The sequence below is a fragment of the Sminthopsis crassicaudata genome, chromosome 4 (assembly GCF_048593235.1).
Source record: "Sminthopsis crassicaudata isolate SCR6 chromosome 4, ASM4859323v1, whole genome shotgun sequence".
NCBI classification, from domain to species: domain Eukaryota; kingdom Metazoa; phylum Chordata; class Mammalia; order Dasyuromorphia; family Dasyuridae; genus Sminthopsis; species Sminthopsis crassicaudata.
The window spans coordinates 463466673-463493289 of NC_133620.1; the positions used below are offsets into that span (position 1 = coordinate 463466673).

The 26617-nt window shown below is 50.4% G+C and overlaps 1 protein-coding gene across 4 annotated transcripts; it reads right to left on the minus strand.

The window, feature by feature from the left end:
* Nucleotides 1-562: 562 nt before the first annotated feature.
* ELN (elastin) lies at nucleotides 563-25050 on the minus strand. 4 transcript variants are annotated; one of them, XM_074264060.1, is made up of 20 exons: nucleotides 24870-25050; nucleotides 23907-24029; nucleotides 22816-22869; nucleotides 22564-22701; nucleotides 22328-22366; nucleotides 20727-20852; nucleotides 16551-16607; nucleotides 15548-15625; nucleotides 15381-15437; nucleotides 15001-15096; nucleotides 14404-14442; nucleotides 11272-11382; nucleotides 10567-10626; nucleotides 9896-10009; nucleotides 9046-9099; nucleotides 8458-8535; nucleotides 6580-6624; nucleotides 5482-5511; nucleotides 3583-3633; nucleotides 563-2074 (listed from the first exon to the last, which is right to left on the minus strand). In XM_074264060.1, exons 1-20 carry the CDS (start codon nucleotides 25033-25035, stop codon nucleotides 2031-2033), a joined length of 1560 nt encoding a protein of 519 aa, XP_074120161.1. In that variant the 5' UTR covers nucleotides 25036-25050; the 3' UTR covers nucleotides 563-2030. The 4 variants fall into 4 exon arrangements, with proteins under 4 accessions (XP_074120161.1, XP_074120159.1, XP_074120158.1 ...); XM_074264058.1 differs by having other exon boundaries at nucleotides 6580-6621; nucleotides 11272-11385; XM_074264057.1 differs by having other exon boundaries at nucleotides 11272-11385.
* Between the last annotated feature and the right edge of the window lie 1567 nt (nucleotides 25051-26617).

Here is a 26617-nt window from a genome sequence, read left to right on the forward strand (position 1 = left end):
ACTCCCATGATCCTATAACTGAAGCCTAGATTCGAATTCAGACATTTCTCGGTACTACCTGTGTGAGCCTGAGCCAGCCTCTGCTTCTCTTTGGGTCTCAGGTTCTTTATTTGGAGAAAGAAGGAGTCAGACAAGATAGTTCCAGCTCCTTCAAAGTTCTAGATTTCTGAGCCTTTTAATGTCAAAAGTTCCTTCCAACTCTAAAATGGAGTTTCCTATGAATAACCTCCCCATGTCTGGGATGGTGGGAAAAGTCAATTATTTGGTTTTGGAGGAGCCAGGTTCATATCCCACCTTTTGCTTCAGTTTCCTCATGTTGCACTGGATGACCATGATGGTCCCTTCTGGGTGGAAATCTAGGATTCCGTGATTTTTTTCTGCTTGTTTAAATCCTCCTGTCCTTTCATTTCCCCTTCTCCCTTTCTGATTTCTTTATAGCAAACACTCATCTGTTTTCTGGGTCATTAGAAAATAAGCTCCTTGAGGGCAGGGGTCTCCCATGGATAGAGGGATGGATTACAAGGGAACGAGATATATCAAAAGAGACCAGGACGCCATTTCCTTTAAAAGGTTTTCATTTATTAGTCTGTTTTCTGAAGCAGTTACTTTCCTTTTCTTATAAAAAAAAAAGTGTGTTCCATCCAAAGTGATACCAAAGTGATTAAAATGGATGCAGGGGGGTCAGTTCCCCTCTGTGGGAATGCAGCTCCCCGAACCAGAAAAATTTAAACACACCCCCCCAAACAAAATCAAACAAAAAATCCCCAACCAAAATAAACCCCAAGTATCCAGGACAAAAAATAAAATATTTATTGATCTATCACAGCGAGACACGGAGACGGGGCCTGAATGTTGGGAAGAGTTGCTCTGACGCCCAGGGGCTCAAGGGACAGGATACAGTACTGCTGTGTGAGATATGCCAGGGATGGGCAGGGGCTCTGGGCCCTCATTTCCCTCGGATTCCCCTCCCGCCACAGCCCCAGGCTCAGGTCTTGGGGGGCCGGGCCTCTGGGGGCCAGGCCGGGTGGCTGCCCCAGGCCCGGCGGGGCTGGAGTCGCTGTCAATGGTGAGTACATGCATGCGTTCCCACACTCCCGATGGCAGAGGCGTCTCCTTGCCCGCGGCGGGTGGGAGTGGATGTGGTGGCAGGGCTGGGGTGAGGGAAGAGGAGGGGAAGACCAGGACAGGGCCTACTGGCTGGAGGGCTCACAGAAGGACATTCAAGTCTGCTGGGGCAGGAGCCTCTCGCCAGACTGGGGGGGGGACTTTTTGGGGGGAGGGGGGGCGGAGGGATGGAAGGATGGATTCCAAAAGATGGCTGTTCTCAGTCTTCGGGGATATGGGCTCCATGGATGGAAGGAGGAGCGCCAGGGGAGAGACTGAAGGGACAGCCCTCCGAGGGGGGTGGTCAGATCCAGGTGGGTCAGAACCAGGACTGAGGCTGACTTAAAGTGCTTGGGTACAAGGTAGGGCAAACGGACCCAACTCCAAAGACTGGTCATCCGGGGCAGGGGAGCATGGGGGGGGGCCTGGGCTGACCTTTCCTGGTGGGGATAGGGTTGGATGTCTTGTGACATCCGGGACTGTGCTTGGAGGAGCCCCTGGTGGAGGGGCTCCTCCAGGGGACTCCCCTCTTCCCTCCTCCCTCGCCCCAAGAAAGTGAGAAGCACCAACGAGTAGCACCATATTTCCCTCAAGATCATGAATAGAGAGGGGAGAGCTCCTAGGTGGGAATGGGGTGGTGGTGGGGGGAGGGGAGCTGACCCCTCCCCTCATCCAAGTTCTTTTAGGGAAGGGGCCCGAATTCCAAGCTGAGCCCTGGTTCTTGGGGCCCGTGCCCCCACCCCTCCCCCACCAGATGGGCGGGTGCCTGCAGGAGCACTCCAGTGAGAAGGATCTGACCTGGGAGAAGGGGAAGGGGGAGGGGGAGGGCCAGGGGGCCGGGAGAGGGAGTCACTCAAGGTATACATTCTAGACTAGGCAGTAGCACCAAAGTTCATGAGGTCGCGGGTCGGGTTTTGTGGGAACGTCTACTTTCTCTTCCGGCCACACATTTTCCCCAAACAAGGGCCCCCTGGGGAGGAAAGAGAAAGCAAGTTAGGGGGCCGGTGCCCCTTGTGGGAGGAGGAGGGACGGGCCGCCTTCAGCTCTGCTCAAAAAGGTGCCTTCGAGGTACAGAGAGTCACGAGGCGGGGAGGACAGCGGCCATCAGTGACTTAGCACTGTGCCTGGCGCACAGTAGGCGCTTAATAAAAGTCTGATTAAGGTTTACACACACACACAAAGGAGACTCCAGATGAGCTGTGCTCTCAGACCCATGAGGTCCCAGTGTGACTCTTTACCGCCACCTGGTGGCAGCCAAGGCGCACGCAGGGAGCAGAGGCCCAGTGCGGGACCGCAGGTTGGCTGTTGGTGACCTGGCCCCTGGGGCCTGCTGGGGGGGAGGGGAGTGGACGGGCCTAGAGCCTGTTCTCTGGCCTCTCCTCGGGCTGTAGGGGGGCGAGTCAGGGCGCTCACGTTCTGCACCCGGCCAATGGGGCTGGGCCTGTGCCTCCCTGGGGCCTCCGAGATGAGGGGAGCACGCTACCCTGGGGGTGGGAGGAGGGAGAGGGCCAGGGAGGAGTTCCAGATCCTGCGGGGAGGGCTCCCTCCTCACCAACCTCTGCCCCTCTAATTTGTCTCTTGGCTTTCTCTCCCTCTCTTTCCCTTTTTCCTTCTCTTCACCGTCCCCTCCTTTCCCCCTTTTTGCTCCTTCCTTCCTTCTCCTTTAATTCTCTCCCCTTTATCTTTTCTCTCTCTTTTCAGTCTCTTCTGCCCACCCTGTTTCTCACTGTCTCTCTGCCATGCCTTCCCTCCTTTTCTTCCCTCGCTGTCTCTTTCTCACTGTTTCTTTCTGTCTCTCTGTCTCTGTATCTCTCTTTCTGTCTCTGTCTCTATCTCTGTGTCTGTTTCTCTCTGTCTCTGTCTCTATCTCTGTGTCTGTTTCTCTCTGTCTCTGTCTCTCTCTCTCTCTGTCTCTCTCTGTCTGTCTCTGTCTCTCTCTTTCTGTCTCTGTCTCTATCTCTGTGTCTGTTTCTCTCTGTCTCTGTCTCTCTCTGTCTCTCTCTCTGTCTCTGTCTCTTTCTCTCCCTCTCTCTTTCTCTCCCCGTCCCGTGTCTCTGTCTCTCCCTCTCTCTTTCTCTCTCTGTCTCTGTCTGTCTCTGTCTCTCTCTCTCTCTGTCTCTGTCTCTATCTCTCTCTCTGTCTCTCTCTCTATCTCTGACATGCCCTTCCTCCCTTTCTTTCCCCCTCCATCTCTGTCTGTCTGTCTCCTCCCCGTGCTCCCTGTCGGAGAGGGCGCTGGGGAGGATGGGGCCCGAAGCCCTCTGGCTTGACCTTGGGGAGCACAGCCCTCTGGGGAGGAGGGCCCTTCAAGGAGGAAAGTACCCTCAGCTCCCTCGTGCAGACCAGAGGGCCTAGAGAAGGCTGCCCCGAGGGGCCCAGGGAGCCAGACCAGGGAGGCGGCTGGGCTTTGGGTGGCCTTCTCCCTCGCTCATTGGGGGCACCTGTCCTCCCCCCTTCCTCCTCCCCCTCCTCACATACCTCGATATCCCAGGGCTCCCAGGGCGCCTCCGTACTGTTTGGGAGGTTTTCCTGTGGAAGAGAAGGGTGGGAATCAGGGCCCTTGTGGGCTCCTGCCTCCCCTCTGCCAAGCCCCGGTCAGCCTAGCCCCAGGAGACAAGGAGCTGAGGGGAGGCCGGGCAGGGCCTTAGCACAGGGGGCGGTTCGGGGATCCCTTGGGGATCAGGATGATTTCTGACCAAGCCTTTTCCCAGAACCCTGAGTTTAGAGCACAGGCCCAGGCCGGCTAGTCCCACCCCCTCATCTCTGAGGGAACAATCTAGAGATTATTGCCTGAAAGTGACCCAGGTGACAAATGTCAGGGTGGGATCTGAACCCGACCCCAGAGCTCAAACCCTTTCTCCCGTACCTAATCCACACCTGCCTAATAACACCTCTTCGGCTGTTAAGTCTCTGCACACATTTCCCTCTTACCAGAATCTCTTCTTAAAATCTTGTAATGATCTCCCTCCCGAGCCTTGGATGGCTCCCCATGATCTAGAGCACCAGTTCTCAGAATATAGTTTAAGGAGTTTAAGAGTGTGCTGGCGAATATTTAACAACCAGCTCTCCAGGGAAAGAAAATGTATTCAGGACGCACTATTAAAATTAATCTACATGATTCCCATTTCCCCCACCACTTTAAGTCTAGAAATCAACAAAATGATCAACGAGGCCTTGATGTGATCATTTCTAAGGTATAAATGTGAACACTGAACATTTAACAATCAGCTCTCTACTGTTTTATTGACTTCATTGCACCTCTGCCTGGGGATTCCTGCGACCTTTTCAGGAAGTCTGGGAAATCTACTATATTTTCATACTAAGACATCATTTTCCTTTTAAACTATTCTTCCCTTCGCCAACTCCATACGTGCACGAGGCTAGATTTAGACAGATAGGAAAATCCAACTGTCTTCTATAAAGCCAGATGTCAAGGAGCTTTGCAAAAATATAGAAAACAAAGCTACTCTTGTCATTACATTTTGTTTCATATATATATATATATAAATATTTCATAAAATATAATTTTTTTCATGAAGATAACATTATTCTTTTAAAATATTGGATATCTTTTAAATAATTTTGAATATTTAAAATATTTTGAATATTTAAATCTTTTAAAACTTGATCACTTTTCATCTCTAATATGGTAAATATTGATAGACAGAACCCACATTTAAAAAGCTTTTTTTTTGGGGGGGAGATTCTCAATCTTTTTAAGAGTAAGTGGCCAAGAGGATAAGATCTGAATCTGAGATCCTCCACAATCTGGCCTTGCCATGTTTATCTCCCATTTTTCAATCTGAATGCTTGGGGCCTTTTGTCCTGCCCGAATGTTCTCTCTCCTCTAAATCCTACCCATTCTTCCAGACCCTCCTTTTCCAGGAAGTCTTCCCTGATCAGTCTACGCCCTCTTCTCAACTCCTTTCAGGATTTTCTCCCTTCCCATTCTACCTGAGTAGGAATCACCCTCTGTATTGTACATCTTGTCTATCCTCCTAATCAGTGGTCCTCAAACTTTTAAAATAGGGGCCAGTTCCCTGTCCCTCAGACTGTGGGAGGCCGACTAGAGTAAAAACAAAAGCTCACACTGTCTCCGCTCCTCAGCCCATTTTCCATAACCTGGCGGGAGCATAAATGTCCTCAGCGGCCGCATCTGGACCACGGGCCCTAGTTTGAGAACTCCTGTCCTAGATTATAAGTTTCTTGAGTGTGAGATCATATCTTGGCCCTATTTGGATCCTTCAGGGGTTAATCCCAGGGCCTCATGGTAAGGGATGCTCAGTAAAAAAAAAGCCTAGCAAATGAAATGAGATTTTCTAGATCCGTCTGAATCCAGTAACATGGACGTGGCCGTCTTATGATAAATTTACTTACCACCAAATCCCAGTCCAGCAGCTGCAGCACCTGCAAGGCAAGAGATCAGGAACATGAGTCTACTTTTCATTCAGCCTACAAGCATTCAGCTCCCTCTCCCATCCTGCCTGGAAACAGGACGACCCATAGGCCAGACTGAGGATAGGAAGGACTGAGTCCCAGGCCTGGGGAGGGCAGCCAGAGAAGGAGCTCTGGTGGACACATTTCTGTAGTCGGGAGTCTGGCTCTGCCAGGAATTTGCCATTTTGTGACTTTCCCCGTGTCACTTAATCATTTTGGACTCTGCTTATCTCCTCTGTAAAATGGGAAGAATCATTTCTGCCCTTTCCAACTCACAGAGGTGTGTGTATGTGTGTATGTGTGTGTGTGTGTGTGTGTGTGTGTGTGTGTGTGTGTGTGTGTTAAAGATAATATGTAAAATGTGCTTTGCAAAAGTTAAAAAGTGATTGGGATATGTGAGGGCAAAGGAAGAAAAGAGCTAGAAGAAAAGAGAAGTAAAAAGGGAGAAGAGATAGAAAGAGTGTGGGAGGGAAGAATAGAATTACAAAGCGGGAGGGGAAAAAAGAAAGAAGGGAAAGAGAGGAAGGAGGCAAAGAAGAAAAGAATGAAGGAGATTGGGAAGGAGGAAGGAAGTAGGAACATGAAGGAAGGAAGGAAGAAAAGAAGAGAGGGAGAAAGAAAAGGAAGGAGGGAGGGAAGAAGGAAGGAGAAGAAAGAATATAGGAGAAATAGAGAGGCAGGGGGAAGGAGGGAGGAGATGGGGGGGTGGCTTTACTGTTGCCCAACCAATCATCCCTTTTGTCAAGATTCTGGCCTGAAGGCAGAGGGGGCTCCCGCTCACTTGTGACAGGGCCATCAGATCCAGGAAAAGGAGGGACATATTGGAGGTAACAATTGCATTTTCATCTATGGCACTTGGTTTTCCTCATGCCAGTCCTGGGAGGGAGGTGATAGAATAAGAAGTTTTATTCTCATTTTGCAGATGAGGAAGTTGGGGCTCATTGAGGCTAGTGGTTTGCTAGTTAAATGTGTGTTGGGGAGGAGAATGCCCCTGTCTGTGAACACTAATGGAGGTTGGATCTTGCCAATGTCACCTACCTTGGTAAATAGGTGAAAATCCATAGCCAAGGGATGGGGCACCTGCTAAGAGAGGGAAGCACGAGTGAGCGATGGCTGGGATGGTGAGAACACAGCACTCTATCCACTGTACCACTAATTTAATCCTTTTTCCCCTGAGGCAATTAGGGTTAGAGACTTGCCCAGGGTCACACAGCCAGGAAGTGTTAAGAGTCTGAGGCTGGATTTAAGATTTAATTCTTCCTGTAAAAGTAAACAAGCACATCCATTTCACTAAGATGCGAATTTGTTTCCATCTTTAATAAATGGCAAAATTGTGTGGAGATCAAATTGTTTTAAAATAAATTTCTTCATGATTTATTATCAGGAAATGTTTGATTCGTATATCTATTTTATATACCTCAGACCTGGGGTTGTGTAAAAATTTCTCTGGTGAAAAGGGGGCTTGAGTGGAAAAAGTCTGGGAAGCCCTGGCGGGGGGAGTGTCAGGAAGTAGGAGGCAGGGAGGCTGAGGAGGAAGTGATTAGGAGAGTCCTTGAGAAGTGACGGGCAGCCAAATGGCAGAGTAGATAGCACCAGAGGACCCGAGTTCAAATTCGACCTCAGATATATTTGCTAGCTGTGTGACCTTGAGCAAGTCCCTTAACCCCAATTTCCTTGCAGAGAAAGGAAAAAAAAACCCAGAGGAGTGATGTCAGGGGCTGGGAATGGAGAGAGGGGCTGGGGGAGGACAGACACCAGATGTGGCAGCTGACTGGATTTGGGGGAAGGGGTGAGAGGGAAGGGATGAGGGCGTTTCTGGGTGTCCGGGACAGGAATGGCTGTTTGACCTCTCACTCTGACCCTGCCCCAGTCCCTGACTTGGCCTGCTCCCCAGGGCTGCTGGGAGGGTCAGTAAGAAAAGAGGTCATTGGCCCCCAGGACCAGACCCGGAAGAAGGGGGAATCGCATCTCTGCCCTGTCAGTCTCAGGAGAAATCCGGGGCCTCCCGTCCCAAGCTTCCGGTCCCACGGGGCCACCACCGCAAGGGCCTGAGCTGGAAGACCTTGGCCAAGGTCTCTGACCCAGCCTTCCGGGCAGCCACTGCCTCGGTGCCAAGGGACTTCCCGAGCAGCTGCCTCCCGTCATCCTCCCTGGTGGAGCTGTGGGGGGGCCCCCGGGGGCTCTGAGGGAGGGAGCCTCCCCTTGGCTGCCCTGACAGGCACTTGTCTGTTTGGTCTGGGGGATGGGGAGAAGGGGGGCTGGGAAGAGAGGGAGGGAGAGGAGAATCAATGGCTGGCGCTGCTCAGGGTCACCTTGGGCCCCTGGGCTTCCCCTCCCCCCTCCCTCTGTGCTGTCCCATTGACAGTGCTGAACTCCAGGGAAGTTCTAGCTATTTCTCGTGTGCCCGTGGTGAGATTAAGGGCTCCATGTTTCCCGCCCCCTGTAGACAGGGGACTCTGGAAGGCGGCTCAGCCATCAGAGGGGGGCTTTCCCAGGAGAGGCACCCGCCCCCCTCGCCCAGGAGCTCTCTGAGGGCACAGCTGCTGGCTCCCCGGCTCTCCCAGGGACTCACTGCCGACCCCAAGGAGGAGGCGATGACCTTTTCTCCTTTGTCGCTCCCTTCGAGGGGCCAGCTCAGTGTGACCCAGGACCCAGAAGCCCCCAGGAGCCCCAGCCCCCTTTCTCCCTCTCCATATCCTCACCCACCCACAGGGCTCAGGAGCCAAGAGGAACTTTTTGGGCTGGTCCAGCCCCCTCCCATTGGAATGGGAGTTCTCTGAGGGCAGGAACCATTTTTCCCTTTTCCCTTTTCTCCTGCACTTAGCGTGAGGCCGGGCCCAGAGAAAGCACTAACGAGGACTGGCTGATTTATCCATTTGGGCTGAAGCACGACCTCGGCCTCAGGAGAGGACTCACCTCGGGTCCCTGGCAAGCCTCCGGCTCCAACTCCTGGCACGAGGCCTCCGGCTCCTGGCACGAGGCCACCGGCAGCACCTATGCGAGAGGGAGAAGCTAGGAGGTGGGCCCCAAAGCACAGGGGCATGCTGGGATTGTGGGCCTGGGGGCCTCCTCTCCCAAGATCCCATAGCTGCCGTGTCCTCTCCCCTGACTGGGGGACGCTGGAATCACTGGAATCCCCGGGGCTGCCCCCTCACCCCCATGCCTCTCCGCCTTTCTCTTCCCTTATGCTCCCCCAGACACCCCATTCATTCTAGATGTCTCCTTTTCACAAGCCTTTGATTTCTTGGGGTTCCCCGAAACCCTCCAGCTTTCTCCTGAAGCAGTTGATCTCTTGGTACCAGAGGGATTGTTCTTAAGATCAGCCCCCTCCTCCCCCCATCCGCGCCTCCTAGCTCAATGACGGGCCCCAAGGCTGGAATGGGCCCTGAGGATGGAATCTCCAGTTACTGGATTCCCAGGGACCGGGAGCATCTTGAGTGAGGACGGGAAGAGATGGGGAGAGCTCTTCCAAGTACGAGGGAGGGGGCAGAGACGGGCACTCACCGTACTTAGCTGCTTTGGCAGCGGCTTTGGCGGCTGCAGCCGGAGATCCTGCTCCTGTGGGCCAGAGAAGAGAAGCTCAGAGACTTCTGCTACCCGTGCAACCTCCCTCCCTCCCTCCCTCCTTCCCTCCTTCCTTCCTTCCTTCCCTCCCTCCCTCCTTCCTTCCTTCCTTCCTTCCTTCCTTCCTTCCTTCCTTCCTTCCTTCCTTCCTTCCTTCCTTCCTTCCTTCCTTCCTTCCTTCCTTCCTTCCTTCCTTCCTTCCTTCTTTCCTTCCCTGCCTCCTTCCTTCCTTCCTTCCTTCCTTCCTTCCTTCCTTCCTTCCTTCCTTCCTTCCTTCCTTCCTTCCTTCCTTCCTTCCTTCCTTCCTTCCTTCCTTCCCCCATTCACACGCTCATCCCTCCATCCCTCCATGATCACTGGGCTTCTCTTCAGCATCTATGGCTGTTATTGTCTTGTGCCAGATGGGCTGGTAGAGACATGGGAAGGAAGGTAGAGGCTCTGACCTCGAGGAGTTTAGAGTTCTCTTAAGAAGAGAAGACTGAATCTCATGAAAAGATGGTTTTCATCGCAGTCAGCAGAGGGGCCAAAGGGAGGCCCAGACAGGAGGAGTGAGGAGCTTAGAGGAGTGAGCGAAGGATTGGGGTGATCGGGGAAGTCTTCTTGGAGGAGGAGGCACCCACTGCTTGGGGGATGATCACTGGGATTTGTTGGAGTTGAGGGGAAAGATTTCCAGGCTTGGGGAAGGGTCTGAGTGGAGGATGGGAGGAAGGAATGAGTGGGAAGTGAGCAGGGGAACACAAGGAGGGTCTGTCCACACACAGGTTCAGGAAAGATGACTCGCTACCCGTACCTGGGACGCCTCCTACACCTGGGACGCCTCCCACACCTGGGACGCCTCCCACACCTGGGACGCCTCCAACGCCGGGGATGCCTCTGCCTCCGAGCCCTCCAGCTCCTCCAAGGCCTGCAGAGCATGAAGAGAACAAAGCCATCTTATCATCATCGTTGAGTCACAGACTTCAAAACTCATAGACCCCGGCAAAGCCACTCTGTCTGCCTCAGTTTCCCCATCTGAGGCTAGTGACGGCACTTCTCCTCTGTGGGGATCTATTGAGATGATAATTGAATAGTGTTCAGCACATAGTAGGAGCCATGGAGATGGCTTTCATCCTTTTTCCTCCCCAGGATCACACAGTGAGTGAGCGCCATCAGGAAGGAAATCCTCGCTCAGCCCTAGGTTCTTTCCAGCGAACCACATTCTAGGGGGTGTTGCTGTCGGAGGTGTGGAGGAGGAAGAAGAGGACGTGTGGCAAAACTGACGCTGGGGGCGTCTCCCACGAGCGGGCGAAGGCCCGCGGGGACGGGGAGAAGCGGTCCCTATCTGGCGAGCTTTGCCGGGACTCAGGGGGCTGGGTACTCAGCTTGTTGGACTCCTCTGTTGAGTCCCAGACTCAGCCGAGGGTGGGAAGGAATGCTGGAGACACAACCGGGAAAAGGCCGGCCAGGGAGAGGGGCACTCACCGTACTGGGCGGCCTTGGCAGCGGCCTTGGCGGCTGCAGCTGCAGCGGGGGTACCTGCTCCTGGGGAAACAGACAGAGGGGCTAAGGGAGGCTTGCCCCTCTCAGGAGGCTCCTCCCGCCATCATCTCCTCCCTGGACTATTGAGATGAGCCCCATCCATCACATAATCTTCCCAAATCGTGGATCTGACCACGTGCCCCCACCCTCACTCAGGAAATCCCCCTAGACTCCCATTGCTTCCAGAGTTAGAGAGAAAACTCTCTGACTTTTCCAGCCCTTCACAACCTGGCTCCTTCCTACCTTTCCAGGCTCCTTTATTCTATTCTATGATCCAGCCAGACGGACCTCTTGGCTGGCCCCTTGAACAAGATGCTCCTGACTCAGCGCATCCTCGCCGGCCTAGAGGGCCTCCCTGTCCCTGGAAGAGCCGAGCTCCTCATCTTCTCCCAGCTTCCCCGACTTCCTTCTAGTCCCATGTAAAACCCACCTTTTCCAGTAACGCCAGAGCCCTCCCTCTGGTAATCATTGCCCAATTTTCTTGTTTGCACACGGTGGTTTGCCTGTGGTCTTCCCCACTAAACTGGCAGCTCCTTGAGGGCGGGCACTTTTGAGGGCTCTTTTCAGCCCTTCTTAGCCCCTCGCACATGGTGAATGTATCATAGGTGTTTGCTGGCTGCCTGACAGGGACGCGGCTCTTCTGCTCACCTGGAACACCTCCCAGACCTCCAGCCACTCCACCGGGGACTCCGGCCACACCAGGGATCAAGCCGCCTCCAGCCCCTCCCAGGCCTCCCAGGCCTCCAGCTCCTCCGGCCGCTGCTGAGAGAAAGAAAGGCAGGACCCCTGTTAGCGTCCCAGTGACGGGGTTGTGGGGCCCTCGCCCCGCTCTGCTCCCATCCCCAGAGAGAGAGACAGATGCTAAAGGGGTTAAGAAGTAACCCAAGCCTTCTCCCTCCTCCCAGCATCATCTCTCTAGGGCTGAAGCCATTATTTTACTCTTTTTACAGGTCCAGGGTCATGAGTACATCTAGGAACATGGAAGGACAGCTAATCCAGATGGGGAAACTGAGGCAGACAAGATTAAATGATTTGCCCAGGGTCACCCAGCTAGAAAGTATCTCAGGCTGGATTTGAATTCAGTTCCTCCTGACTCCAGGGCAGGCGCTTTTGCTGCCACTTAGCTGCCCACCTGTAAACGGAGGGGAGGAGATGATGGGGGAGAATAATGTCTGTTCCTGCTTGCTGGAAAGGGATAATTTCTTTTTTATTTTAACCTAGAGAATCAAACAAAACTGTGAAAATGCTGAGCAGAAGCAAGGAAAGATGCCGGGTCTCACAAGACAGCCAGAGGCATTCTGGGTTTAAGCTCCAGGAGCGCTTATTGCTCCAAGAGGAAAATGCTGTCCTGGAGAATGCAAGCTCCTTAAGGGCAGGAACTGTGTCACGGGAGAGCCTCTGCTACGCGCAGGAGGCATGGGGCAATCCCTTCCTCCTGGCCTTGTTTCCTCCTCTCTAAGAGCAGGGGGTCAGGCTGGATGACCTCGCGCCCGCCCAGCTGGAACTGATTCAGTGACCTGGGGATGAGGATGACCTTCCTCAAAAGCTTGCGAGTTTCGGGCCAGCAGAGTGGACATGGAAACACATGAGCAGACCCTCCCTGAGTGCGGCGGTGGAATGGAGAGGCTGGAAAAGCATGGCATTCTCCAAGATGGAAATTGGGCCCCACTCTACAAATGTGGGCCAGTCAGTGGACTTCGCATGGGCCGAGACATCCAAGAATCCTGCTCCATGCAGAATCCCAATAAACCAAGCTGAAAATCATCTGTTGGTCTGCCAAGTACGGGACGGGCCAGGAACGACAGCGCTCTCTCTGGCGGCTGGCGAGGGCTTGGCTTTAGGGCCGTGCCAGCCTGGAGATGTCGTCATTCTTGCCACGTCCTCAGAGGCTCCAAGGGCCCCTCCTCTGTCCCCCACCAAGCAGATCTAACAGAGCATCCTGGCCACAACGCGGGCAGACAGATGACCAGGAGCTGGCTGCAGCCTCGGAAGGCGGAGTGACCTTTCAGGCAAGATGGTCACGGGTGGATCTGGACTGAGGGAAGCAGCTTCTCCAGCATGGGGACTCTCAGCTAACCAGGAAACATTTATTGAGCACTTACTATGCATGAGAGGAGGCAAAAAAGGCAAAAGACTGACTGACTGCTGGGTGCTGGAGATATAAGGGGGAAAAATGAAATAGGTGCTGCCCTCGAGGAGCCTACAACCAAATGATCGGATTCCTGGAAAACTTGGGCCTGAACCCACAACCCGTTCTGCACGCAGGGCTCAAATGGCATGCTTAAAGCACTTGGGCGATGGGATCTCAGTCACATTTTCTTGGCAGAAATACTGGCGTGGTTGCTATTTCCTTCAGATCACTTGACAGATGAATAAATGAGGCAGACAGGGTTAAGTGACTTGCCCAGGGTCACACACATAGTAGGGATCTGAGGCAAAATTTGAACCCATAAAAATGCATCTTCCTGACTCCAGGCCCGGCACTCTATCCACTGTGGCGCCACCTAGCTGCTCGGCACCTAGGAGATGCTTAATAAATGCTTGTTAAATTGAACTAAAATGGGAAACCTTTGCTTCCATGCCTGGGGTTCATGGCCTGTAGCCAGAGGGCGTCTGGTTCCATGGACACCATGTGGCCGAGTTGACCAGCTGGCACAGTGAGCATGGGGCACAGGAGTCGGGATCTGGGGTTCTCTCCCTAGGTGAGTCAGTCTATAGACTGACCCCTCACTCCAACAGAGGGGCTCACAAGGATTATATTTTGGTCTACAATTCCTCTGTCCTTTACTAGGTGAGGAGCATGGAGAGGTAGGGAGGAGGAGGAGGAAGAGGACGAGAAAGAGGAAGAGGAGGAAGAGGAGGAGGAGGAGGAGGAAGAGTAGTGCTTCTAAAACTTATTACACGAGAATTTCCAGGAGGAAGGCTTAGGGAGGATCTAGGTACATCTACAAGATCTCAGATCTCGAGCTAGAAGGAACCCCAAAAGCTATCGAATCCATACAACCTTTTTTTTTTTCTTTTTTTTTTGAATGAGGCAAATGAGGTAAAGTGACTTGCCCAGGGTCACACAGCTAGGAAGTATTAAGTGTCTGAGATTAGATTTGAACTCAGGTCCTCCTGACATCAGCGCCACCTAGCTGCCCCTCCATGACCCATTTTAAAGAAGAGGAAAATTGAAGCGGTAGGAAGTCTTGATTTTTAAGAGCTCTGGCTTTGGAAACTCCTGAAACAATCACTCAGAGCTGGAAAGGAGAGCCTCAAACTTCAGGCTATTTGTGGTTTTCATTTGGGATTGGTGGGGTCCCATAGGCAGAAACTAAGAGAGCAATCGATCGATCAATGATTAATCTGCATTTATGGGACACCTACTATGTCCCAGCCAGACTGACTAGGTGCTGGTGCTGGGACTCCAATAACAAAGGTTTGCTTGCAGGAAGGGTCTGCTCACGTGTTGCTCTGGTGCTCTAACAGGATCACGTATGGAAAGGGCTTTGTAAACCTAAAGTGCTCTCTAAGTGTCCGCTCTTCCTGCCCCAATCCCATCAGCATTTCTCACTTCCCAGATGCTCCTGATTTCTCCTGGCTCGCTTCCTGTTCTAGGATGCCAGACTTGCATCTGTTGAGAAATCCTTCTCTTCCCCCACCCTGACCCCGCTAATCCTTCTTATAAGAAGGGGACCTTCCGCCCCATAGCTCCAAGGACAAGACCTTGGACGGGGACAGAAGACGTCTCGGGGCACTTGGAACTTGGCCAGGAGAAGAGCAGAGAAGGGCACTCACCATATTTAGCTGCTTTCGCCGCCGCCAGGGATCCTGGAGCTGGGGAGGAAGAGACAGAATCGGAGGGTCCATAAGTCCAAAATGTAAGGAGGCTCAAGGGCCAGAACAAGGGACTGACCAGAAAGCCCTACCCAGCTTCCCCTTGCCCTTTAGGTTCAGGGCAGAGCTTCTCCCTCTGGGAGGGTCCCCGACCCAACCAGCTGCATCCCACTCCCAGCATCCGTCCCTCTCTAAACTGCAGCAGTGACCTTCGATGCCTCCATCAGGTGTTTATCCCGGGCCACTCGTGACCCTTCCGGCATCGCTCTGCTGAATACTTGAAATATCCCGGGTGGCAGGCTTGTTTCCACAAGCAGACTCAAGTTCCCCGAGGCAGGGCTTGGCTCTCCTCCTCCTCCCTCCCCAGGGCACCCATTGGCAGAATGACTGAAGCTCTCAGTGACCTCGATAATCTTGGGATCCACCTGCTCTAGAAGGCATCCCAAACCATGAAACCATGGCCAATTCCCTGCTCCTCACGCCCCTGAGAATGACCTGGGCACGAGAAACCAGTTCTCTGCCTCCGTCCCTCAGACCCGCTCCCTCTGGGATGCTCACCTACTCCAGTCCCATAGCCAATACCACCAGGGAAGCCAGCACCATCCGCAATTCCACCTGGGTAGCCAGGGACTCCTCCAATCCCAGTGGCAGCTCCTGGAGGAAGAAAGGCCTCGGGTGGACACATGGGCTAGGACCGCAAGGGAAAGCTAACAGGATGGAAAAGGAGCGTGGGAAGTGGCGCAGGGGCGATGACCCCAATCCTTCTCAGCGAGCCAGCACAGAAGTGGGCCAGCAGAAACCCGGAGCCGAGGCCACCTCTGCTCTTTTTAGGGTTTCGTGGGGGGCAGAAAAGACCAGAATCCATGTGTTGGTGGCTAGCTTAGTTGGGTCAGTCTCTGGGACTGATCAGGAAACAAGTTTTCCAAAGTGGTACTCACTGTACTGGGCTTTGGCGGCTGCTTTGGCCGCAGCCTGGGCCGCCGGTGTCCCTGCTCCTAGAGATACAAAGTAAGAGATGGGGTCAGGAATGCCCCATCTATCCTTTGGGGGGGACTCCATGAGTGTTCCTTTCCCACACTCCCATGCCACAGGGATTCCCTCTTACCTGGGACAGCTCCGGCTCCAGCACCAGCACCCCCAGGGACTCCTCCTACACCTAGTCCTCCCACACCTGGGACTAACCCTGTGGAGATTAAAAGGAGGGACTCAGGATCCGTGTCTGAGCTCCAGGGGATGGGAATCCCGTGGTCCTGGAAGCAGGCTGGGCGGAGGGGGAAGAAACACAGGGACTAGACAGGAGGGGATCGCTCCTGAAAGTTTTGGGGATGCAAGATGGAGTGTATGGGGTCCTGGCAAGAGTCACAAGGCAAGGGATGAAGGCCGTCTGGATGGTCCAACCATCCCATTTATAGAGGAAGAAACCGAGTCCAGAGAAGTTAAAGGACTTGCTCCAGATCCCACAGCTAGTAAATGAAGAGCCAGGAGTTGGACTCAAGTCTCTCCCATCCTCAGACTCTTCATCGCTATTTGACCCCATACAAATGACTCAACCACCACCTGCCTCAGTTTCCCCGTTTATAGAATGAAGTCCTTGGAGGGGCCTCCGGCTCTAGATATAAATGTGCTGCTTGTATAGCCTTGGGATCCTGAGGAATGGGGCGGCTGAACAGCAGCGTGGCTGACCTTGGCTCTCACTGGGACCCAGTCCCCTCATCTGCAAGGTCCCTGCCAGATCTAAATCTATATTGTATTGTTCTTATAACGGGAAAAAAGGGACCCACGTGATCTGAACTTTTCAGATCCCCAAACTGTCCTCCAGGAGCCCTTGGAGAGAATGGCTGGTGAGGAAGTGGGCATCTGGGGGGAGGGACAGCGGAAGCGAATATGGAGGAGAAGGATTGTAATGGAGGGGACCAAGAGATGGGGAAATCTGGGGAAGTGACGTGCCCAGGGTCACACAGCAGGTATATGTCTGTGGCCAGGTTTGAATTCCCAGCCTCAGACCCCGTGCTCCGTCAGGCCTTTAGCGGAGGACTGTAGAGTCCCGGGGATCCCTGGAACTGAAGGATGGATTAGGGCTGAGAGGACGGTCTCGGGAGGGTACCTACCGTACTGGGCGGCTTTGGCGGCAGCTTTGGCGGCGGCGGCGGATTGGGCCAGTGCGCCTGTGAGCAGAGAGAAAGGCAGCCATGTTGAGTGGGGGCGGTGAAGGTGGAGGGGGCCAGAGAGGAGTGTCCACCTCCCCACCCTTCCTTCCCCAGGATGAAACAGGCCGCGTTTGCAGCGGTCTTCAGAACCCTTCTCAGCAGGTTCTCCCTCTGAGGGGGGTCAAGTCCTAGCTTTATTTCTAATTTCCTAAAGTGATCTCAAGCAGGCCCTTGTCCTCCACGGACCCATTTCTTATCTGTAAAACGAAGGGCTCGAATCCGACAGATGAAGGCCTTCCAGCTTTTGGATTCTATCCACGCCCCGTCTCCCAAATATGATAAGTGGACGGGACGACTATAAATCTGCACTTAAAAACTTTGTTTTCTGTTCCCCTAATCCCCCGTAGCCTCTCTTGGAGAGCGCGCCCCACCCAGGACAGTCCTGGCACTTAGGGCTGGCTTCGCCCAATCATTTTGAAATATGTATTTTGGTTGGAATACGAGCTCTTTGAGAAATCAGTTTGGAACTGAATCAGGAGAACAATAAACACAATGTTGAACAATAACGCAAGTGGAAAGGTCACTAAGAGGAAACTGAACTCTGAGTAATTGAAAAGCTGTTAGAGAATCGAATATCAACTATGGCCCTTCGTCCTGGCAGAGAAGCAGGAACCACTGGGGAGGCGGGGAGTGGCGCGTCCATTATCAGAAAAGCTCATGGCCCTGAGAGTTTGGGGGGGGAATGTTTTTCTTTGTTAAAAGGCAGTGAGGTGGACTCGGAATCAGGGAATTCCAATGTGGCCTTAGACAATTTCTAGTTGTGTGACCCCGAGCAAGTCATTTCACTCTGCCTCAGTTTCCTCATCTGTAAAGTGAGCTGGGGAAGGAAATAGTGAACCGCTCCAGTGGTTGCCAAGAAAACTCCAAATAGGGTCTGAAAAGACTGAACAGCTACAGTTTTCTTTGTTCAATGGGAGAATTTAGCTAGGAAGTAGGGGAAGGATGAGGGGATGGTATATTGCCAGAAATGATGGGGAAGTTTAAAAACCCCCCAATGCATCATTAAATCTTAGAAAAATTAGTTTTAATGGATAAATTTTTTCTAAAATAATCTGCATCTGAAACAATTTGGGAAAAAGTCTATGTTTAAGAGAAATCATAGTTTCTAAGGCAGGGGCTCTCAGTCTTTCCTGGGCATCATGGACCCTTTGGACACTGGAATAATGTTTCTAAATGCATAAAACAAAATATAAAGGGTTACAAAGAAAGCTAATTATTGAAATATCTTTGGAAAGGCGACACACACCCACTTTAAAAATCTAAAGGGAATCAATGCAGGTAGATGCAGCAGAGACTTGGAGGGAACAAGAAGAAAGAAATAAAAAGTTAATTCCTGGAACGATTGATCATCTTCTGATTGGAAAAGGCAGGAAGAGGAGTTCAATCTGCTGCTAGAGGGAGATTTGTGACTTACATTGTTCTCTTTCAGGTTCTGGGCCTTAAGGACCCTCTCCTCGAGGAATTGAGAAGAGCAAACTTAGGGGTTCTCTAATGACCAGATAGAAGGGAAACTGAGGAAGCCATGGGCAAGTCCCGGGAAGTCACTCTGGCCTTCAGACATAGAACCCTCCTGAAAGCCATTTAAGTCCCGTACAGGGGAGCATGGCATTATCTGGTGGTTATATTGGGGTTAGATGATCAAAATAGTTCTGAACTGGGGACAAAGGTGCCTTTGCTTGTAACTCATCTCCTGGAAGGAAATGTTACCTCTGGTTTGAGAAATAGAGGAAAATTACATTCATTTTTCACTCCATTTACTTAGTCTATGGCTGAAATTTCCCAGTCATCTCACCATTGGCCTTTGATTCCGGTCTTCCTCATCTTCATCCCCTTTCCTACATCCTCAAAAAGGACCATATCACTGGGTCCCCTGGCTCACATAAATGAGCTTTTACTTTAGCTTATTGGGAACCAGGCTTAAATGCTGTTAATCATGATTCTTTTCCAGCTCCTTTTTTAGATTATGTTTCTCCCAGTAGAATGTAAGCTCCTTGAGAGCAAGACCTATCTTGAGTGTTTGTATTTGTATCCCCAGTATTGGCACAGAGCAAGAGCTTAAATGAATACTCTTTTCCTCTATATTTGTATCTATGTGTCTGTTTTTTCTCCCTCGATTATTTATCCATCTATCCATTCATCCATCTATGAGCTATCTCTTTCTTGTTTATCCATCCATCTATCCATCAGATAGTCATTCATCGATCCATTTTCCATTTATCCATCTATTTCTTTCTCCCACAATCATGCATTCATCCATTTATCATCCATCTTTCTTGTCTATCCATCCATCTATACATCTAATTATCCATTCATCTATCTATCCATGTTTCCACTTATCCATCTGTCCATCTATTTCTCCCTCTATCATCCATTCATCCATCACTTATCCCTTTCTTCTCTCTCTCTCTCTTTCTCCGTCTATCATCCAACCAGTTATCTATCCATGATCTATCTCTTTTGTACCATCAGATTATCTATTCATTCATCTATCTATCCATTTTCCACTTATCAATCTATTTTTCTCCCACAATCATGTCCATATATCATCCATCTTTTTTTTGTCTATCTGTTCATCTATGAATTTGATTACCCATTCATCTATCTATCCATGTTTCCACCTATCCATTTGTCCATCTATTTCTCCCTCTACCATCCATTCATCCATCACTTATCCCTTTCTTCTCTCTCTTTCTCCCTCTGTCATCCATCCAGTTATCTATCTATGTTCTATCTCTTTCTTTTGTATCATCAGATATCCACCTGTTTATCTTTCTCTCTCTTTTCCATCTATCATCCATTCACCCACCTATCATCTATCTCTTTCTTGTCTATCTATTCATCCATCTATCCATCATATTATTTATGGATTCATCTATCTATCCATCTTTCCATTTATCTATTTCTTTCTCTATCATCAATCCATTTACCTATGATCTGTCTCTTTCTTGCTTATCTCTCTATCTTTGTATCTGTCTATTCATTCCTCTATCTATCCATCTGTCTATCTTTCTCTTCTCCTTCTATCATCCATTCATCTACTCTCACGTATCTCTTTCTTGTCTGTCTATCCATCTACTTCTTGGAAATTTGGGCCACAAGCTCAAAGCAAGGCCACACGACTCAGTGGTATCAACCTACCTTAACTCTAGCCAACATCAATGGGAAGTCATGGAAGAACGTCTCGGCTCATTTTTGCAGTCAGCACAAAGGGTAAAGTGCAGACAGCGGTCAAGCACACCCTCCCCAGGAGAGGGGAAAATTGTAAAATTTGTCTCCTGATTTAGAACATGAATTTCTTGAGGATGTTTTTTTTCCTCACCACCACAGTTCTAGGTCCAGGTTAAATCAGAATGATGTAGTTAACATGTGGTAAGTGGATAGAGCTCTGGATCTGAAGTTCGGATAACTTGGACTCCAGTTCTGTCTTAGTCACTCACCAGCTCTGTGACCCTGGGCAAGCTCCTTTATCTACCTGGGTCTCAGTTTCCTCATTGTGAAGTGACGGTGTTGGGCAGCCTGGCTTCTAAGGTTCCCTTTCACTCTAGTTCTATGATCCGGGGATTTCCTGAGCAGTGGTCCCCAAAGTGGGACCTGTGAAACCCTGGGGGTCCCTGAGTCCAATTTTCAAATAATACTAAGACATTTTAAATTGCTTAGCTTGTAAGCGTTACTATGAATATAAAACACACAAAAGCAAAAGTTATTTAGGGGGTTCCTCAACAATTTTTGAGAGCATAAGAGGGTCCTGAGATAAAAAAAGTTTGTGGATTTCTGTCCTGGAGAATAATGAGCCCTGAATGAAAGGAAGGAGGCAGCCAGGGCACATGGAAAGGGCTCAAGAGGGGCATGAGGAAACCTGGGTTCTAGCTCTGGATGTTCTGCAGCCTCTGAGAACTTCACTCACAAAGGAGAAGCCTCTTCCCCTTAGTTTTCTCTGTGGAATGGTGGGGCCTCCAAGGGCCCGTCCAGCTGTGACATTTTATGGTTTTAGGAAATAATTTGTCTCCTCCTCAGGGAACCCCTGACAAACGAGAGCCTGAGATGGACCGGGTCCAAACTGGGTAAACAACAGCTTACCTGGACCACCTCCAACGCCTCCAACGCCTCCAACACCACCTGGGATTCCCACACCTGGGATGCCAGCACCGGGAACGAGTCCTCCAACACCTCCAACACCTCCAACACCTCCAGCACCTCCAGCACCTGAGGAGGTGAAAGGAAGTCAGTCCTGCTCTAAACCACAGGCACACGAGAGCCAACTCTCAGCCAGCTCGGTTCGAGGAGGGAGCAAGGGGGAGTCTGAGGGATGGGGAGTGGAGGCAGAAGAAGAAAGCAGAGGTGTAGGGAACTCCAAATTAGGGACAAATGGTGAATCATTTCTGCTTGGAATTATACTACAATAGAAGCGCCATGATATGGGGAGGGAGGGACAGAGAGACAGAGACAGACAGAAAGATAGAGACAGAGAAAGAGAGGAGAGAGATAGAGACAGTGAGACAAAGAGACAGAGACAGACAGAAAGGCAGAGATAGAGAAAGAGAGGAGAGAGATAGAGACAGTGAGACAAAGAGACAGAGACAGAAACAGAGAGAGAGACAGAAGCAGAGAGGGAGACAGAGACAGAGAGGGAGAAAGAGAGGGAAAGAGGGAAGGACAGAAGGAGGGAGAAAGAGAGGAAGTCTGTGAACATCTCGTCTTTCTTTCTTTTTCTCCCTCTCTGTCTCCTCTCTGTCTCTCTCCTTTCTCCCTGTCCTCTGTTTCTGTCTTTTACCCCAGTGAGATGGGAAATAAGGGAGTTTTTTTTTTTTTAAACATTTAGTACTTGAAAATAATAATAAACAAAAACCCCGTTGCTTCAGCTATGACCAGACTCCTCACCGGTTACTTCCTGCTCTCCCTCTAACCTCAGCTTATTTCCCAGGAGGGTATTTCCAGGGCCTCATGACATCAGCTCTATGTTGGAGCTATGAGCTAGTGTGGAGTCTGGTGGGGTTTCTGAGGTCTTTCCAGAAGCCTTCCTGCCTGTCAAACACTTCCTGATGTCAGTGACGGGCTTGATCTCAGCTCTGGCTTCCTGGGGATCAGTGGGGCACGGGGTGGGAAGGGGGGAGCTACATCCTCAGGAAGGAGGAAAGAGATGAAGAAGGGTGAGAAGGGAGGAGCAGCCCTTCTGGGGTCAGGGGACTAGGTGGGCAGCTTCCTAAGCCCATGGCCAGGCAGGCAGTGAACTGGATAACAGCATCCCAGATATAGAAGGAGAAGGTAATGTCACCAGGGCCTGGCATGTAGTAAGGACTTAATAAAAGACTTCTGTAATACTTAATAAAAATACTTGCTGACTAACTGACTGACCTCAGAGGCTCTCTGGTCCAGCCATCCCATTTTATAGAGAAAGAAGGTTTGCCCCAAAGAAAGGGAAACCACTTGCTCAGGGTCAGTGGCAGAACTGGAGCATGAATCCAGATTATCTAGCTCCAGAGCTGGTATTATTTCCACTGCACTCCATGGCTTCCAGGGCCCAGACTGATGGGATGTGCTGGCTGTCTCTTTGGGGTCCACCTGCCAGCTTCTAGGGTCCCAAAGTGCCTCCTTGTGGTGGAAGGAGGAGTGGGGAGAGGTCCCTGGTCTGGCCTGGCGTGAGGAGGGAGAGGGCTCTCACGCACACTCGGGGCACTCACCGTATTTAGCTGCTTTGGCAGCGGCGGCGGCGGCAGCGGCTGTAGGAGAGATAGAAGAGAGGGAGACTTGGGGACTTGTGAATTGCCCTGTGGTGGGACGCTGTAGCTAGAGAGCTTCAGTACTTGGGACAGCCCAGAAAGCTGGAACCCCCTCTCTGCCCTCTGCAGAATTCCAGGGATGGAAAAGCCAAGATTCTATCTCCCTAATCGCTTCTGGTGATTGAACCCAAACTCACGGGAGAGAGCTGCCCCGGGGATGCCTCCAGGACCGACACCTGCACCAGGAACAGCTCCAGTACCAGCCCCAAAGCCAGGAAGGCCTCCAGCACCCACACCAAAACCAGGAATTCCAACTCCAGTGCCAGCTCTGGCCCCTGCAGGAAGAAGATAATGCACAGGTGCAAGTGACCAATGGGGAAAGAGACTTCCAGATTCCCCGGTGCCCTTCGGAGTCCAGGATGGGCTGGGATGACCTAGAAGGTACTCACCATACTTGGCTGCTTTAGCTGCTGCTTTGGCCGCTGCGGCTGGGCTTACCGCTCCTGGGAAACGAGAAGGGAGAGAGTAGGGCTCCAGACAAAATAATGACAAAAAAGACCTCAGTTTCTGCCCCTGCTAATGGCGGGGTTAGATTAAATGGCAGTCAAACTCCAAATCATGGAAGCACAGCTCAAAGAGGGCATCTAGTCTACTCTCCCCCATTTCACAGGTGAGGAGATTGAGACCTAGGGAGGCTGACTTGAAAAAGTCAGGTATTAAGTGATAGAAATGGGATTTGAATCCAGGTTTTCTGACCCTATATCCAGGATTCAGTCAGTTTTCCAGCCTGCTTCCCATGAATCACCACCGACTTTATGCAGGTTTTGTGGTTTGTGAGGACCTTTTCATATAGGATCTGATTTGAGCTACTCAACAATCTTGTAGATAGGGACCACAGGTCTTGTTTTATAAGGGAGCAATCTGAGATTCATAGAGACGCCTGTGGTCACACTGCTGATTGGTATCAGAAAAGAGATTCCAATTTGCAGATTGGCATCAAAAAAGAGATTCCAATTTGCAGATTGGTGTCAAAAAAGGGATTCCAATTTGCAGATTGGCGTCAAAAAAGGGATTCCAATTTGCAGATTGGCGTCAAAAAAGGGATTCCAATTTGCTGATTGGTGTCAGAAAAGAGATTCCAATTTGCAGATTGGTATCAGAAAAGAGATTCCAATTTGCAGATTGGCGTCAAAAAAGAGATTCCAATTTGCAGATTGGTGTCAAAAAAGGGATTCCAATTTGCAGATTGGCGTCAAAAAAGGGATTCCAATTTGCAGATTGGCGTCAAAAAAGGGATTCCAATTTGCTGATTGGTGTCAGAAGAGGGATTCCAATTTGCTAATTGGTATCAAAAAAGGGATTCTAATATGCTGATTGGTGTCAGAAAAGGGATTCTAATTCAAGTCCTCCTGGTTCCTAGTCCACTGTACCTCAAACTCAGGAGACCACCCTCCTTCCCTTTTTTCTCTACTCCAATCTCAGCTTTACAGACAGACACAGAGTCACATACATGACTGAATTCAGAAACCATAGCTCTCACCTGGGACACCACCAACACCAGGGACACCACCAACACCTGGGACACCTCCAACACCTGGGACACCTGCAACACTTCCAATCCCTGGGATGCCACCAACACCTGGTACTAAGCCTCCAGCAGCTCCTTCAGAGAGAATAGGGAATTGTCTTTTCCTTTTATGAGATGCCGAGGAGGATCTCTCAGCATCCAAGTGCTTGGGAATAAGCTAGGGATCAGAGTGGTCACCCTTTCCTGAAACGGTCTTAGTTCAAGCCACATGAAGAACCAGGGATATTTAATTCAGAGAAGACTCAGAGGTGGGGAAGGGGATGTATCACTTGCTATCAAGTGCTATCTTGTCAAGGAAAGATGAAGATTTCTTTGCTTGGCCCCAGAAGAGATGACCGAGATCACTGGGTGGCAGTGCAAAGAAACAGATTGGTTTGCTATCAGATAAGATCTCTGAGGATCTGGAAGCTGGAGACCAACAGAGGTCATTCCTTGTTGCTTGGGAGCCATAAAAATGTGCATGATACTTAGTCCATTGCTTTGAACTTTAGTACAGATCCCCAGATGATGACAAAGTGGATGGGGAATCATAGTTCAGGACGAGAGGCCCAACAGGTGACACTAAAGATTTGGGAACCCCAGAAAGGTATAATAATACAAGTCTTCCCTGGAAGAGGAGATCTCTCCTCCATGAGAAAACTGAGAGGCTGAAGGATATGCTCAGAGTCACACAACTGTGATGTGTCAGAAACAAGACCTGCCTCCAAAATCAGCTCTCCATCTTTGCCACCATGCTGCCTCTCATAGGAATATGATGGGAAACAAAAACACACCTCAGGGTGAAATATGGGGATGGGGAAAACTCTGAACCATGGAAGATCCCAATAGGGCTTATGGGTGAAACTTAAGTTTCTCATCCTGAGCTTGGCTTAGAGACTCAGGGAGGATGATGGGAATAGTGCTGAGAACACTCACCATACTTGGCTGCTTTGGCAGCGGCTGCGGCTGCAGCTGGGGACCCAGCTCCTGGAGCAACATAAAGAGAGAAGGGTCTCAGAGAGAAAACCAGACCCTCCTCTTCTATTACTACCAGAACTAGGTGTAAGGAAGCGAGGCAGCCACTTACAGAGGGGTTACACATGAGCAAAGAACAAGGACCAAGCCTCCTGAGGTCAGGGACTGGTATTTAACTAAGGTCTGCATCTCCCTCAGCATCTGGCCTAGTGCACCATAAATAGGGGCCATTAATGGATCTCAAGCACTTATTTACTTGATTTCTCATTCATTCATTCATTCATTCACTTCATTCATTCTCATGGTACAGTTATCCTTTCTTTGCTCTGAGGATACAAACATTTAGGATGGCATGGGATTTTAGGTGTATGTTCCGTACAATATGTGAAATAATGGGTAGATAATTAATTGGGCTGCAGCAAAATTGTTGAAAAACTACTGTAATAAGTACCTCGTACAGATTTGTTGAGTTGATTGAAGTTAACAGTTTTTAAACTTGTTAACTTTTTTAAAATGTGCATTTTTAATACTCTCTCTGAGGGTAGATTTTGGGTGATGACTGGTACACATTGGTCAGTGAGCCCTTCCTGGTTCCTCTCCAGTCATTCAATTCCTGATGTTCCTCCCACACTCCATCATCCCCTTCTCTTTACCTTTGTTCTGGCTGCCTGGAATATTTTCTTTTGTCACTTGAGTCTCTTGGGATCCCAAGACTCAGTTTAAGGATTATCTTCTTCATGAGACCTTTCCTGACCCACACTCCCTTCCAATACCTCCTCCCAAATTAGCTTGTATTTGAATATATTTGCATATATTTCCATATGTACACTTGATCACTTCCATAGAATATAAGCTTCCTGTAGGCAGGGACTTTTTCTTTTTTCTTTTTAATTTTTGGCTGAGTTTTTGGTTAAGTGACTTGCCCAGGGTCACACAGCTAGGAAGTGTTAAGTGTCTGAGACCAGATTTGAACTCAGGTCCTCCTGACTTCAGGGCTGGTGCTTTATCCACTGGGCCACCTAGCTGCCCCAGACAGGGACTTTTTCATCTTTGCCTCTGTATGCCCAGGATTTGACAAGGTTCCTGGTCCACCACATTTTGTATGTCATGTACATGCTTCCTCCCTTCATAGAATGCCTTCTTGAAGGCAGAAATGGCTTCATTTTTTTCCCCTGAGGCAATTGGGTTAAGTGACTTGCCCAGAGTCACACAGCCAGGAAGTGTTAAGTGACTGAAGCCAGATTTGAATTCAGGTCCCCCTAACTTCAGTGCTCCAGCCACTATACCAACTAGCTGCCTCAGTAGCTTCATTTTGTCTCTGTATCTTCAGCACCTACATACACCCAGGGATCTGGAGCTGAAAGGGCTCCCAGAGGCTATAGAGTTCAATCTTCCCTTGTTACAGAGCAGGAAAATAAGGCTGAGAGATGCATCAGCATCCAAGGGGTGGAATGGAGTGGGATGGGGCTATGCAAGGGGCTTGAGGAGAACCCTCAAAGAGTTGGTCATTTCATCCAATTCAACTCTCTGAAAGGGCAGCCCCCAATAGCAAGATGCAAGGCCACTGGCTGGTCCTCAGGGAAAACTTTAAAACACACACACACACACACACACACACACACACACACACACACACACAAACAACAAACCCCCAATGCACCCATTTTCAACACACTCATTAAGAGACTTGTGTGTTTTAAAACAAATCC

Bases quoted from the DNA above. Each gene is read 5' to 3' on its own strand.
- ELN (XM_074264057.1), bottom strand. From the start codon at position 25,035: ATGTGTAACCCCTCTGTAAGTGGCTGCCTCGCTTCCTTACACCTAGTT. The intron at 15,626-16,550 runs GTAGGTACCCTC...TAATCTCCACAG, and splicing joins CGCCAAAGCCGCCCAGTACG to GGTTAGTCCCAGGTGTGGGA. The intron at 5,512-6,579 runs GTAGGTGACATT...CTTGCCTTGCAG, and splicing joins ATTTTCACCTATTTACCAAG to GTGCTGCAGCTGCTGGACTG.